Source organism: Seriola dumerili, unplaced genomic scaffold, assembly GCF_002260705.1.
Source record: "Seriola dumerili isolate Sdu_G_001 unplaced genomic scaffold, Sdu_1.0 BDQW01000134.1, whole genome shotgun sequence".
Taxonomy (NCBI): Eukaryota; Metazoa; Chordata; class Actinopteri; order Carangiformes; family Carangidae; genus Seriola; species Seriola dumerili.
In genome coordinates this window covers 2,324,493-2,338,672 of record NW_019174389.1, presented here as the reverse complement: position 1 = coordinate 2,338,672, position 14,180 = coordinate 2,324,493, and the positions used below count along the sequence as shown (strand labels likewise).

At 40.2% G+C, this 14,180-nt stretch overlaps 1 protein-coding gene across 2 annotated transcripts in view; it reads right to left on the bottom strand.

Moving 5' to 3' along the window:
• gab2 (GRB2 associated binding protein 2) overlaps positions 1–14,180 on the bottom strand; it is a 36,630-nt gene that overhangs the window by 18,731 nt on the left and 3,719 nt on the right. For both annotated transcript variants that reach the window (XM_022748909.1, XM_022748910.1), the window contains exon 2: positions 436–736. In XM_022748909.1, coding sequence (XP_022604630.1) covers positions 436–736 — 301 coding nt within the window. The remainder of the gene's footprint in view (positions 1–435; positions 737–14,180) is intronic.

Genomic DNA, 14,180 nt, shown 5'->3' with positions numbered 1-14,180 from the left:
TGATTAAATACTTTGAATAATAAATAGATTATCACAATTTAATATAATATTAATAATAATAACAATATAATTTTCTGTTTATTGACTAATAATTTCTGTACTTCTTAATACTGGAAGCGTGATTCTCTTCTCATGTGCCAATTAACCGCTTGAAATTTTTAATTTAAGATAATAGTAAGAGCAGGGCAAATGCAGATTTCTTGGCTAAATTGTAAGAAAAGATGGATAAAAACAAAAGAATTCCTATTAGGTCACCTCAGCTCATTTGATATGTTTTTATGAGTTTTTGCCATTTATCTATTGACACTTTGGCCCGATTAACAAATTACAAAACTACTTGCGTGGGTAAATGTAGAAACGGAGATGGGGGAGAGATAAACAGAAACAGTGACAGTGAGTGTGATAGAGCAGCGAGAACAGGTCAAGGTTTCCTACCGTGGTTGTCATCTGACTGGTTGAATCCACACAGCTGGCAGATTGAGCGGACCCACTTGTTCATCTCTTCCTCGGTCTCAGCTACAAGATAAAAGGTGCGGTCAGAGGTCTTGATGTCAAACACAAAACTGTCCTGGAACTCCTTCCTCTTAAAGGTCAGGCCAGCGTCCACCTGCTCACAGCAGTGCAGGTCGATGACCCGGATGGGTTTCTTGGAGTGGTCGTTCTTGTAGTACTCAAGAACATCAGGGTCTCCACTCATGCGGCCGCTGCGAAGTATAAACCAGCGTTTCTTCCATGCCTGGGAAATGAGATGGAGAGGTAAGAAGATGACCACAGTACACCAAAAGAAAGTCCTCACCCTGAGAGCCAGTACACCCAAATCATGAGTGTGTTGATAGAGAATTCTAACCTTGTGTTTGAAGTTTGAAATTTAAAATACATTTCTACTTATGCTTACATTTTAAATAATCAACAATTCAGTCTGATTTCTTACTGTGAGCAATGCAGAATGTTGCCGTGGCAACACATTCAGCAGCTAGACCTCAGTTGTGGTGTTAACTGTTGATCCAACATACCTCAAAGAAACTAAAGTCTGCAAACTTGAGCAGGTTAGTGCGCTTTAGTACACATGCGGTTGTGTGTGGTTTCTGTGCGTGTTGAAGTTTGTGGGGGGGGGGTGACAGCAGGTGTTTACTCCCTCCACACACATTTCCTGTGCTGATATCCCTCCATGAGCGCAGAGAGAAGCAAAGCTCCTCTGTATCAACTTCATTACAAGACTCCAAGCTCCTCCCACTCCCAGAACTGGTGAGTGACACAGGTTTGGTCCAACCAAAGTGTTCCTACATCTGCATCTGAGTGTGTCACTGGAGCTGGAGTTTCCTCTGAGAGTGTAAATAAACATCCCTTGTCATAGCTGCATGAAAGGCCGCAGAAGAATATGCTCCAACAATGCACGCAGTTATGATGCAAGACGGGGAAACATACAGAGTAACATGTTGATTTCACACCAATAGCACCTCTGTTGTATTTGTCAACTGGAAAAGAACAAAGGAAGAACAGTGGCCTTGATTGCAACAGCTCCATACGTTTTCCCAGTGGCTGTCTTAAAGGGACTCTGTGTTCTCTGTGCTCAGAGACAAAAGAGGAAGATAGACCAGGAAGGGAAAGGGGGAGTAAAGGGGGGGGGGCTTTTGGACATCTGCCAGTGATGCACTTCCGCCAGGCAATGTCTCTCACATGCAGGCTGCTGACACACAGGATCCTGCAGGCCCCCCTCTCTCTCCACTAACACAGACACTGCGAGGCTAACCCCCCCCCCCCGCTCCCCAACCTTTACAGATTCATATGTGCTTCTCAGAGATGTATTCTGTTTTTGTCAGAGAGGTACTCCTAATGTCGTCTGGATATATGCATGCCGAATTTTCCTATGCGCTATTAAAGGTTAAATTAATGGTTGCTGAACCATTTTGGTTTCAGCATTATGTGCATTGTGCATTCAGGCTATCTGACACATTGTCATCACACAGTCCTCTTTAATGTTGCACCTGCGCTTTTCCTACTATGACGAGTCAAAATGTCTGCTGTGAAAAAAGGCCTCTCCAGAGCTTTTCTGACATTACACAAATCTCTAATATGCATTCTGCTCAGTGGTGTTTCTGCATCAATTAAATCAATCAGAGTGTGTGGTGCTGCAGGATGCCACTCTTCTTTTAGTCATTTTAGCCATGCTGGTTTTCACTGCTAATGTTAACTACAGGGAATCTCCCGAGACAAATCCCTTATACTTTAATCGTGTTTAAATCTAAGAATACAGGTTTTCCTGAATCTGGAGATGTACAGCCCTGCAGGACCTTTCCAGAAAAATGTAATCATTTCTTCATACATTAGTGGAGACTGTTTTTATTTGAGGTGAGGCAACCTGCCTCTGCCATCATACGCTGTGGTAAATCCTCAGATGTGTCAAATGAAAAAACTTGGACCTGGGAACAGGTTGAAAACTATTGGCGAACTATTAGTTAATGATTGATTGCTAAAAAAATTAATTCATTAACATGGTTCTGCAACTAGTGATTAAAATAGCAACTTGACATCGTCAAAATGTCTTGTTAGGTCAAACTAACTGTACAAAAAACACAAAAAGCTAAAATATTCAAGTAACAGAACAGTTTTGGCGTTTTGCATTATAATTTACAGAACACTATTTCTTTAAATATCTTACCAACCATATTATTTTGAAGAAGGTAATATGATACATATGTTGAATGTAACAATGATTCATTCACTAGATTTTGAGACTGAATCTATTGTTCCTTACGTAAAATGGTGAAGTATCATTTGACATGTTATCAGTTCTGTTTGTATTTTCCTCTGAGAAGCCAACACAGCTACGAAGAGGCAGCGACATGTTTTCGTTTTTCCAGGAAGTGCAGATTTTGATCTTATCTTCTGCGTGTAGCTGAGGTGTTGTTGAGGTGTTGGGGTATAAGACTTTTTCATTTCATTCTCTGTCAGACTGATACACTGATAAAAGCTAGAGGCAGTGTGGCCTTAATGGTGTTGATAGTGGAGCCTCGCTCCTGTGTGCATCTTACCACTAAGTCCAGTCTCAGGAGGCAGAAAAAAAAAAAAAAGGCAAGAAAAATAATAGGTTTAATCTGCACTATGATGAGTTCTGCAGGCGTGTGAAAACTATGTATGAGGTCATTTCTCAGTTTTGGAGGTTGTTATGAATGTTCACTAATGCAGATTACGCTGGTAAAGGGTGTGGGAAAACTAGAGTTACTCAAGTTTCCATCTACAGGATTCAAGTGGACTGTGAACTTCCTTATTTCATAAAAACACAGTCATCACACTACTCCATAGAAACAGACACATAACACATCATACTTTTTTTTTTTCTTTTTCCATGTCCACAAAGCTCTTTGGTTTAGTGCCATTACACCATTCAGAGAGAATTGCTATAACTCTTACAAACCCCATTTAAATATTATTGCCTTTTCTGGAAAGAGAGAGCATCAGTTAATTGAGACTTGGAGCACTGCCCAGTTTCAAGAGGTCAGTGTGACCCAGCTGGGTTATTCCTGGCATCCTTCAGCTGCGGCCAGCATATTAACCCAGGACAGCAACAGCTCTCAACCACGGAGGAAAGACAACTCATTTAGGAGGCCTTATTGTGCTAAAAATAGAATGAGTATTTCCACAGGAAAAGCAGTTGCTGCCTAATTCAAGAACAAAATCATTTACAGCTTGGTTTCCCTCCGTCACACTTTCTGACAACCTCCTCACTGAAATCTCGCATGGAAAGTGAAGGAAAGTGCGTTCAGTTCAGCAGTGCGGCTTTTCCCCCTCTCTCGCTCTCATGCACTCTTTCAAATTTGAGCAAACTTCCCCGGCAAAGTAAATCATGGGGGAGGAGGACACAACAAAATGAACTAACCCACCCACCGCCTGTCCTACAGAGCATGTCTAAGCCCATCGATCACTGTCCAGGCGCTGGGAAGTGAGGGCTGAGGCTGTAAAACTAGGCTGAACTCTCCCAGCTCTCCAACTTTCCCCTCCCCCTCATGGCTTTGGTTTAAGCTACATCACTGCTCAAAAAAAAAAAAAAAAAAAAAAAAAAAAAAAGGGGGGGGGGGGGGGGCTCAGCCTAGACACACTGCCCTTGTTAACAACTGGACTGGACAGTCCACTGGACCACTGAGAGGGTTGTGAGCCAGGACGCTAGTCACACCCCTCAAATAACATGATATCAAAGAGTTACGTTATTGTGGGGGGAAAATACTGCAAACCGCACGGGACGCAATGTTACCCTGATGTACTGGCATTTGTTCATCATGTTCTGTAGTCAATGTGCCTTCTTTCCACAGACAAGATCAAAGTCAAATAAAGGTCAAATCTAAGCAGAAAAAAGAGCAACATAACCGCACAAAGCACAAAACTATGCAGCCGCTGGAGAAGACAGTGAAGAAGACTTCCTAAGATTTCACTTCTCAACTCAAGTGAAGGTCTCAACTCTAGGCTGTACAAACAACAAAAAGGAATCGCCTGCCACCACTTGAAGCTCTCCAAGATCCAGGGCAGCCACCCGTAGCTATGAACGCACATCGTATATCCCTTCAGTCTTGTTCAATCATCCCATAAAAGCTCGATCTTACCTTGTTCCATCACATTTGTCCTTTGCTGACGGCAGCCAGCTACAGATGCAGAGAGAGTACAGTGGGCTACAAAGGATAACACGACCACATCTATTTTTGATGACTGGGAAGGAAAACATCTAATAACAATCTGCAAATAACAATCTTTTGAGCAAGTTTGCTTCTAAAAATGGGATCAAAACTAGTTTGTCTTGCCAATTCCTTTTGTTTCTTTGCATGTTGATAAGTACGCATGCTTTGCTCTATTTCTGGCAGTCGGCAAAACAATGATACTGTGGGAAAACAAACAATTTAATACAAAAGGTCTCGGTTCACAGAAATAAGAGGGATACAACCGTCTGGTATGTGCTGATAGTCCTCCACGGCTTTAAACCACATTTTAGAAGATACACAGCTACAGCTGATAAGTCACACCAATCACTTACTGTATTTGCACGAGTCTAACACAACAATGTAAAAACAAGCCCTGTCTCACGTCTTTGAACCCAACTCATCGCTGTGCTCTCCCACGAACCGACTAATGAACTCTGAGATGGTTGCGGCCTAAACAATTATCCAAGGTGTGCCTTTTAAAGCAATAGAGCAATACATAGTGTGTGTGTGTGTATGTGTGTGTGTGCAGTAGAAGGCTGTGTCAACAAACTTGCTGATAAGCATCAGTCAACATGTTTTTAAATGTGCATGAGCAAACATCCAAACTAAACACGTATGTTATCCAAGTTAAAAGGTTAGAATAGTCTTGTTTACCTCTCCTCCTATTAGAGCAGGGGAAGAGGAGACAGCAGGTTGTTGTCTTCTCTGCTTTACCTGCTGCTGCAGGACACACACACACACACACACACACTACACTACACTACACTACACAGCTGCACAAACACCAGCACTGTGGGACAGCGGGCCAGCCGTGTGACCACCTCGATTGTGTACATTTTCTCATCTATGAGCAGCTTTTGTAAAGGTCGTGTGTTGTGGCAGAGCAATTTACCTCTCGCGACTCTAAAAGCTTGGCTGCAGTCGAACTGGACGCCTCAGGCAGCATGTCTCCGGTTTAATCTGAGCGACGGCACATCCGCGCTCGTGCTCTCACACACACCGACACTGTGATGAGACGGCATGAAAATTGCACTGGCGCTCGGCCATTACTGCTTAATTACAGTAAAAGGTGAGTTGAGAGTGATCCCATCAGTGTTCTGAGCGACGGGACTGAGCATGCAGAGAATTAAGAGGTAGGAGAAGTGGTCGGGCATTTCTTTAGTATCAAATTTCAGCCATTAAGGCCTCCCCGCAGCCCGAGTTCAATGTGAACTTTCACACATCTGGAAGCTCTATGTAAAATTGAAATATTTTAATCATTTATTTTATTTTGTAGGCAAAGGTCTTGTGAAGCTGCTTGTTTTATGAGCGATTCCAGAAGACGAAACAACTGCTCATATGTTAGCATGACACATACTTTCATTTCACTCACCCTGAATGCTCACTGGCTCTGAATAAGGACTAAAATAAAGCAGTCATCCCACATCTATTCTATGTGGGTGCTGTTTCCTAGCTTCTCAAAGTTATAGTGAAGAACAAAAGAGGAATATTCAGCACATCGGTGATTTCACGTCTTGTCCCTTTCTTGTGGCTGAATGAGGCTTGAATTTCATCTTTCCGGAAAACTCCTCTCAACAAAAGAACATCAGTGAGGACCACTTTGCGATGCATGAATTAACAAGGTGGGACTGTTAATATAATGGCCACGATTGTATGAGTGAATGACTAAACACTGATTCTGGTTAATGTGCTGAGAAGGGACAAAGCTGGACGGACAATGACGACAGAAGCCTGATTATCTAGTCCTAATCAATAGCGGGTCACACGTCAGCCCACATTCCAGGAACAGATGGGAGTTTTAGCAACTGAGGGAATGCAGTCCAGTTACAATTGAGGAATATCGCCTGCACACACACAAAAAAAAAAAAACACCTTTCAGATTTGTATTTTAATATTTTAGCTGTCATATTTTGAAGTGGTAATATTCTCCCTGAAAAATCATGAACAGAACATGAAGAAAATGAAGATGCTTAACCCCTCATGCTCGACAGTGAAAATATGTTTGTCTTCTTTTCCGTCGTGTAGCTGTATGGGGTGTCATGTATCTGTATTTACCTATGTGACGCCGGTTTATGTAACAGTAAGCTTGAATAAACCGCAAATGGACGTGAGAGAGCGTGAGGAAGTTCCTTGAACATCCTACAGTTTACACAGAGCTCCACATCTCGGCTCTGAGCGAGATGTTAAGCAGACAGCTCTCCCAGACTAAGTTTATAATGCACGTTTCTGGAGCGTTTCCAATAAATTCAGGTCACAAACAAAACAGGAGTCCAACAGTGTGCCAACAATGTGGGACCCATTTTTTTTTTTTTTTTGCATTTTCAGCAGCTCCAGCCCATTATCTGTCTCAAGTGGTGAGGAGATCCAGATGCTCCTGGGTCGGACACGGCTCCGTCCCAACCGCGTACCCAGAGACGTAAACACGAAAAGATGTAAAACAGAGTTGCTGATAGTTTAAAACTATGTTTAAGTCCAACGGATGCATTAGAGCAGCGTCGCAATTTAAATCAAACTGCTCAGGTTTCCCAATAGTCAAAACAATGACCTTGAAAGGCCGGCAGCTGCAAGACATAACACATGCAGATAAGACCCAAACAGGCCCATAAATTCTTGTGTGTTAATAAAAAAGGTGGGAGGTTAGCCACGGAGCGCCAAGACAGACACGGTCCTCTGAAGGGTAGGAACACTTAACTCCTGATGTTTCCCTCATGTGTGGAACTGCCAAGTTCACATTCTCCTTTCAAACAAGACGCCAGCCTTGAAACCCTTTTAGTGCACGTACTGCAGAGCAGAATATGAATAGAGTCCACATGCAATGCCATCATGTGACTGTGATGGAGAGCTCCATTCTACAGGTGTGATGATGATGAAAAGGGATGCTGCATTTGGTACCCAGAGTCCTCATTCACTCACTTCACGGGGGCAATGATCTGCGAAATCAGCAGCACATCCTATGAAAAACAACCTCTCAAAAGCTCTCGGTAAATATAATCAGCGTCAATTTGCAGTAGAACACTTCCATCATTAGGAAAATAAGTAATCACTTGCCATGTCTCCGTATCAGCAAAAGCCCGGGCTTATTTAGAGTGAGCCCGCCCTGACAGTTTGACTAACGGGGAGCATTATCTTTAATCAGAACTCTTTGTGTCACTTCCCCTGCCTCCGCCATCTGCTGCAGCTCATACACGTCTGTAGGGGGGGCGTGCCGTGAGCCTCTCCTGGTCTCTCTCTGATTCCTACGAAGGTGGTTTTAGATGCAAAACGACAGATAAAACACAACAATAAAAGGGTGGGGGACCAAATAGTAAAAACATTTACATTCAGGGTGGGAAATGTGACCTAAGCACCTTAATCTGCAGCACCATCACTCCAGCTCAAACGTCACAACACCTTCGAGGCTACTCTCCTCGCCCACCATTAAAGTCAGCCACTGATGTTGCGTACAGGATATTGCATGTATGACATTGGCTCATATACACTGAAAATATATCATGTGGCTGGAGCACACCAGCACATACAGTCCCACACAGTCATTTTCATTGGTAATGTCAAAATGTAACCATTACTAATATATTCATCAGCGTAGTACGGAGTGTGGAGTGTGGCCGAATAATTTCACTTCATCAAAATGCTTTTTTTTTTTAAATGATTCATTTTAATCAATCATTGATTACAAAAAAGAATATATTCAATAGAAATGATCAATTATTTATTTAATTAACATTTTAGGTTCAATATGCTGTCCTTTAATGATGAACACAAATATATTGTTTTTAAAGGCATTCAAATTTGACTTTTGTTTGTTCAGTCTTTATCATAATCAACCTCACAATTTCTTTGTCTTCTGCCTTAATGTACCAGGTGAGCTACTAGGGCGCCCAAATTATAATAATTATTATGAAATAAGTAGAGAGTGACAGTGACAGTCAGGGGAGAGAGAAAGAGTGACAGTGACAGTCAGGGGGGAGAGAGAGAGAGAGAGAGAGAGAGAGAGGGAGAGAGAGAGAGAGAGAGAGGGGGAATGACATGCAGTAAAGGGCCCAGGCTTCTGCAATAAGGACTCCGGGGTACTGACAACCTTAAATTTAAGACAGAACAGTTTAAAAAATGTTAAAGCAGAAGTGATTTGTGAGATTAATTATGATATTGTCTTTTACAAAAGCATTTCTAAAATATGATCCATTTAGTCATCATTTAAATAGACATTAATGAAGTACAATTTATAACTGGCACATTTAATGAACATTTTGTCTTTTTTTTTTTTTTACAATTAAGATGATCACTCTATAAATTATTGTCTAAGGCAACTGTCAATAAATTTATTAGAATTAATCACTGAAATATATTATAAAAATTCAGTCACACTTTATTTTGATAGTCCACCTACATAGAGTCTACAGAATATTCAACTGACAATTAGTGATTCATTCATTTTAATGGTTAGGATGAAGTTGAGTGTAACAGCTGAATTGTTGAATCTCAACTAATAACCTAGTGTAATGTAACAAATGTAAACTCTCTGCAGGTGGACTATTCAAATGAAGTGTTGCTAATAATTCAAGTAGGATGCTGCAGACTCCATAACTGCTCTAATCTTTATGAATTATCGGCTGAGCTAATATTGTTGCTGTGTTGTTGGCTGTGTTGCACCATTCAGAAATTTCCTTCCTTTTTGTAACTTCACAAAAAAAAGAACAAAAAGCTCTCACAATGTTCCCTGATGCAGTTTTTGTTTACACACATGACAGCATGGTAACTGGTGAAACCATTCTGATGCTAAACAAAAGACATTCCCTCTGTCAAGTTTGCAATAATAACACTGGAGTCAATGCTCCCTGTATGGAAGTCACAAGTCACAAGTCGTATCGCAAGTCATTTGTAAAGCACCTTCTTCTCCTGGATCACTTGCCATGTTGTCAGTGTTTCAACAAACACACATCACTGCCTCCAGAGGAACTTCAGGTTTTCTGCAATGTGTAGGAACTGAATGAATAAAATCCAAACTACAGAGACATTTTGCTGAGACAAGTCATAATAGTTGTGTTAAAATGATAACACAACACCTCTGGTATGTCCAACCCTTTACCATCTGTATTTTGGGGGTTGTGAGCCTCCAACATGCCTATCAATGGGTACATTATGTCACCTGAAATCCTTGGAGTCACATGTCAGTAATCGCCATCGCCATCTGCTAATCTTTGATGTCATCGTACTATTTTGTCTCCATGTATTCTAGTAAAGTCTGTATTTGTACACCGGCTGCATTACTCAGAGTTTATTCTTATCTGAGCTTCAGTTGTAACAAATTTCGGTTCCTACAGCTGAAGTGCAGTGACTCATTACTGTCTGGATTCTCAGAAGAAACAAATCTCTGATCTCACCAGTGCTGATATGTAGCGGAGGGAGAGGTTAACAATCCAAAAGAATATTCTAATTATTGACATTAAATTCACTCTCATCGGCTTGGCTACATCTATGGCGGTTTGAACATTTTATGAAAAAACGGACTTAAATATAACACTTGTTTTTTCCACTGCATCACTGCTTCTGATATCTAATGATATCTTTAGCTGCTATATAGCCCTAGGAAACGTATGTGTTTTGTAGCTGTTTTCAGTTTGACTTCTATAACCACCTCTACCACGACCTCAGGCAGGAGGCAGTTTGTTTACATGTTTCCAACTCCTACAAACTATCACACCAGGGCAAAGTATTTCAAATGTAACGGAAAGAAAACACATCTTATCAGCTTAATTCTAGCATAGTCACAGCTGTTAAGTGTTGCATTTATATATCAAATCAAGTCAAGTCAAATCTTATTTTATATTTAATGATGCACCTGCCACAGTATCCTTAGCTGGTTCAAATAAAGTGACTGTCTACTCCCACTTCACAAGAACAATGCGTGTCAGGCTCATGAGCAAGTTTCAATGCAAAGAGGATTTTTCGGACACATTTTCAAGGGATGCACACTAACAAAACTTTGGCTGATATGCAAAATTGCATGCTCATTTTGGCCAGTACCATTCCACTGCAAATCTGCCATTCATGTCACGTTTTCCACCGTGTGCATCACCTGCAAATCGTCTGGTCTGTTTTTTTCTGTGGCTCATAGGTCCCTGAAAGCTTCCCTGGAGTAGTCTGACTGTCACACTAATGTCACAATAAAATAAAATGAAAAGAGTCTTTATAATAATTAAAAGAGAAAATCTGTTCCCCTCAATTATCACAAAATAGTTCTGGATTGCGAAATAAATTCTATGTGAACTTTAATTGAAAAGGCTAATTATTTTCTCATTAAACGGGACCATTAGTAATGAATCAGATTTTTAAGCCTCATACATACAAACTGATAAATTGCGCACAAATTTATTTATTTTTTACATTCCCATTTTTTCCTTTTAATGGATTTATGTATCTAACCATGTTTGTACTGTTGTCATTTCTATATTTTTTTTTTAGCTCTTAAGTACAATACATTATAACTGTTACACAGATTATTTTCACAAACAATCCCTCTACAAACAGGCAAGTCCACATCTTTGTGAGTGGCACCTTGGAGGAGTAATTGCAACCCTAATATGTAGAACACTATTTATGACACAGCAAGGCTAATTTTCATTATTTATTTTGGTCCTGCTTAAAAAAACATTAACATGTTGCCAAAAGAAAATGTCCACCACCTAATGTTCTGCCTGCTAGGACACGTATAAACATCACTGCTTACAAATACGCTGTACTGAGGGAACAACACATTCTCCTTTCAACATATTTACATTCATGTTATGGTTATAGCATTTGCAGATGGAGCTTAGTGTTGTTGTAATCAGCTGTGTTTCATTTACTAGTTAAAAGTAGGTTTATCTTGATTTTACTTCTAGTCTATGTGAGCTATAAAAATGCATTTAGGAAAAAAATAATGAATAATTCATATGCTTTAATGGCCACCATGATGATCTATAAAGCATTTAAGATGCCCTGCATATTTGTTTGGTGTTATGTGTTACATAATACAGAAAATAATAAACAGGCTTGTGACTAGAAGGTTACCAGTGTGACTTTTTGGAAATATGTCTGTTAAAGAGTAACAGTCTCCACTCCCTCACTATCTACTGTCACGGTGCATCTAAGCTGGACCCGGTCAAACAGAGGTGCTCTGGGGGCGTCAGAAAATGCCTGGAAGCTCTCAGGTGTCAGTAGCTGTTTTCAGTGAGTCGGTCAAAAAGTGCAAGTGTGCTCAGTCAACAACCACATAAATGCCAAAAAGGACAATTTGATGGTTGTCAATGACCTTTGCAGTTACCACACAATACAGAGAACTAAACCGGCACGGGCAGTCAACTAACTAATAATAGTTCAATGCCTTTTTGCGTCATTCTCAGTTTTACGTATTCGTATGCTGCCAAGTAGGAAGCCAAAAGGCATTTCTACTGAGTCACGTCACGACTGCAAAGCCCATTTTCTTCAGAAGGCCAATCTAATGACAGTCATATGACATGTAAGCTTCAGCTAGCGGCATGATTCCTGTATATGACTTGGATCTAATCAGCAGTGCAGAAACTAGATTTCTCTTCCCGTAGAAGAAAAAAAAAAACATTATCCTTCAGCATAACAATACTACACTACTACATTATAACACAATACTACATTTAGCTGGTTAGGCTTTTGATTAAGTAGAAGCACACACTTGGGTGGAGATGAAACAAACCATATACTGTATCTCTGATCTGTGGCCATTTTACTCTGCTGTTATAGTCAGAGTAGCATCAAACTACAGCTTGTAGATGCCATATCAACTATTTGTTTATGGTCTCACAAGTCCAATGTTTTCCAGAACCGTAATCATTTATGACGTCTGGATCAGCTAAAATAAAAATGGATTAATCCCAAAAGTTGTTGAGATCAGCTGTTTATGATCCATGTTGCTGTAGTCTGACTCATTTCTATTTTAAGCACCATTAAATGAAACCATCAGCCCTGTGATAGTGAGAGCTCAGCAAATAAGTACAGACATTCACAGCGCTGGTCCAAATCACAAGAGACTAGAATTAGTGCCTCGTGGCTGTATGCCTTCTGCCAACCAGACAATTTTTGCAGTTTACATCCATGTCTGACCAGACTCACATAATATGTGTAGTAAAGACTTTGAAGGAATTTAATTAAAGGGATTAAGCGCTTTTTTGTTTTGTTTTTTTCTGCAAAATTGAAGTTATAACATTGAGAGAAACAAAAAACAGAGTCAAATTGCTTGTGTGTGTTGACATGCTTGGCCAATAAAGCTGATTCTGATAGAACACAATCCTTCAAATATGGATGTTTCTGCAAAGAAGCTACAAATTCTAAAACATGGATGCTTCGCACACATCTTCAACCCGGTAGCACAGAAGATCTACACGATCACCACAGTTTCAAGCTGAGTATTCAAAATTACTGTCACCAGTTCAGTAACCAACCAAATGCGGAATACGGTCACAATCTCTCCCTCTGTTCCTGAGTTACAGCATTGAAATGTTGCCAGAAAAGTATTTTTGCAGAACTTAATGTCATAATTTCCTCCTATCAGACATTTGAGTAAAATTCTCTTATATCTAGCAAATTTATTCTTGAGTTATGGCCAAAAACATGTTTTGTGAGGGCACAGAGAACTTGACCTTTGACCACCAAAATCCAATCATTTCATGTTTTAGACCAAGTGAACATCTGTGCCATATTTGAAGAAATCCCCTCGAGGCGTTTCTGAGATATTGCATTCACAAGAATGAGATGGATAGACAGAAGGATGGACGGAGAACCTGAAAACATAATGCCTCCAGCCATGGCTGTCGCTGCCACAGAGGCACAACAAAAAAAATCTGTGGGATCTAATTTTCTTTCTGAATGGCACTATTTTAAGATCAGCTGATAGAGCCTTGATATGGAAATACATTTATATACTCACAGACCAATTGAATTTATTTCCCTGTCATGGGACCTCTGTCATAACACTTCCTGTAGGTACCATCCAAAGGAAGTCTGGCATCTGCTATTGGTGCAATAATTAAGTTTTGGTAAGAAAACACACAGGCTACACCAGAGTTCATGGCACAGGACAGGATATTATGACAGAGGTTCAAACATGGCCGCCATGCAGGTTTACAATGAATGTGTAAAAGAAAGGATGTGGTTGGGGAACAAAAAGTTGAGAAAGTATAATGTTGTGACACTTATGACTTTTATGCATTAATTTCCTATGAATGTTAAGACTGTCAATGCATATGAAAAGAACAGCATACTAAGTCTAAAATCTACAGAAATGTATCAAAAACTCTGATTAGAGATTAATAGTCTGTTTCCATCTCAAATGTGAGAATACACTGGTTTAGGTTTTATACTGCTGACTGCACAAAACAAGCAATTTGAGGTCACCAAACTATAAAAAGGCATTTTATACTTTTTTTCTGACATGTTTTACACTAAAGAATAATCAATTAATCAGGCTAAAAGAGATTTTTA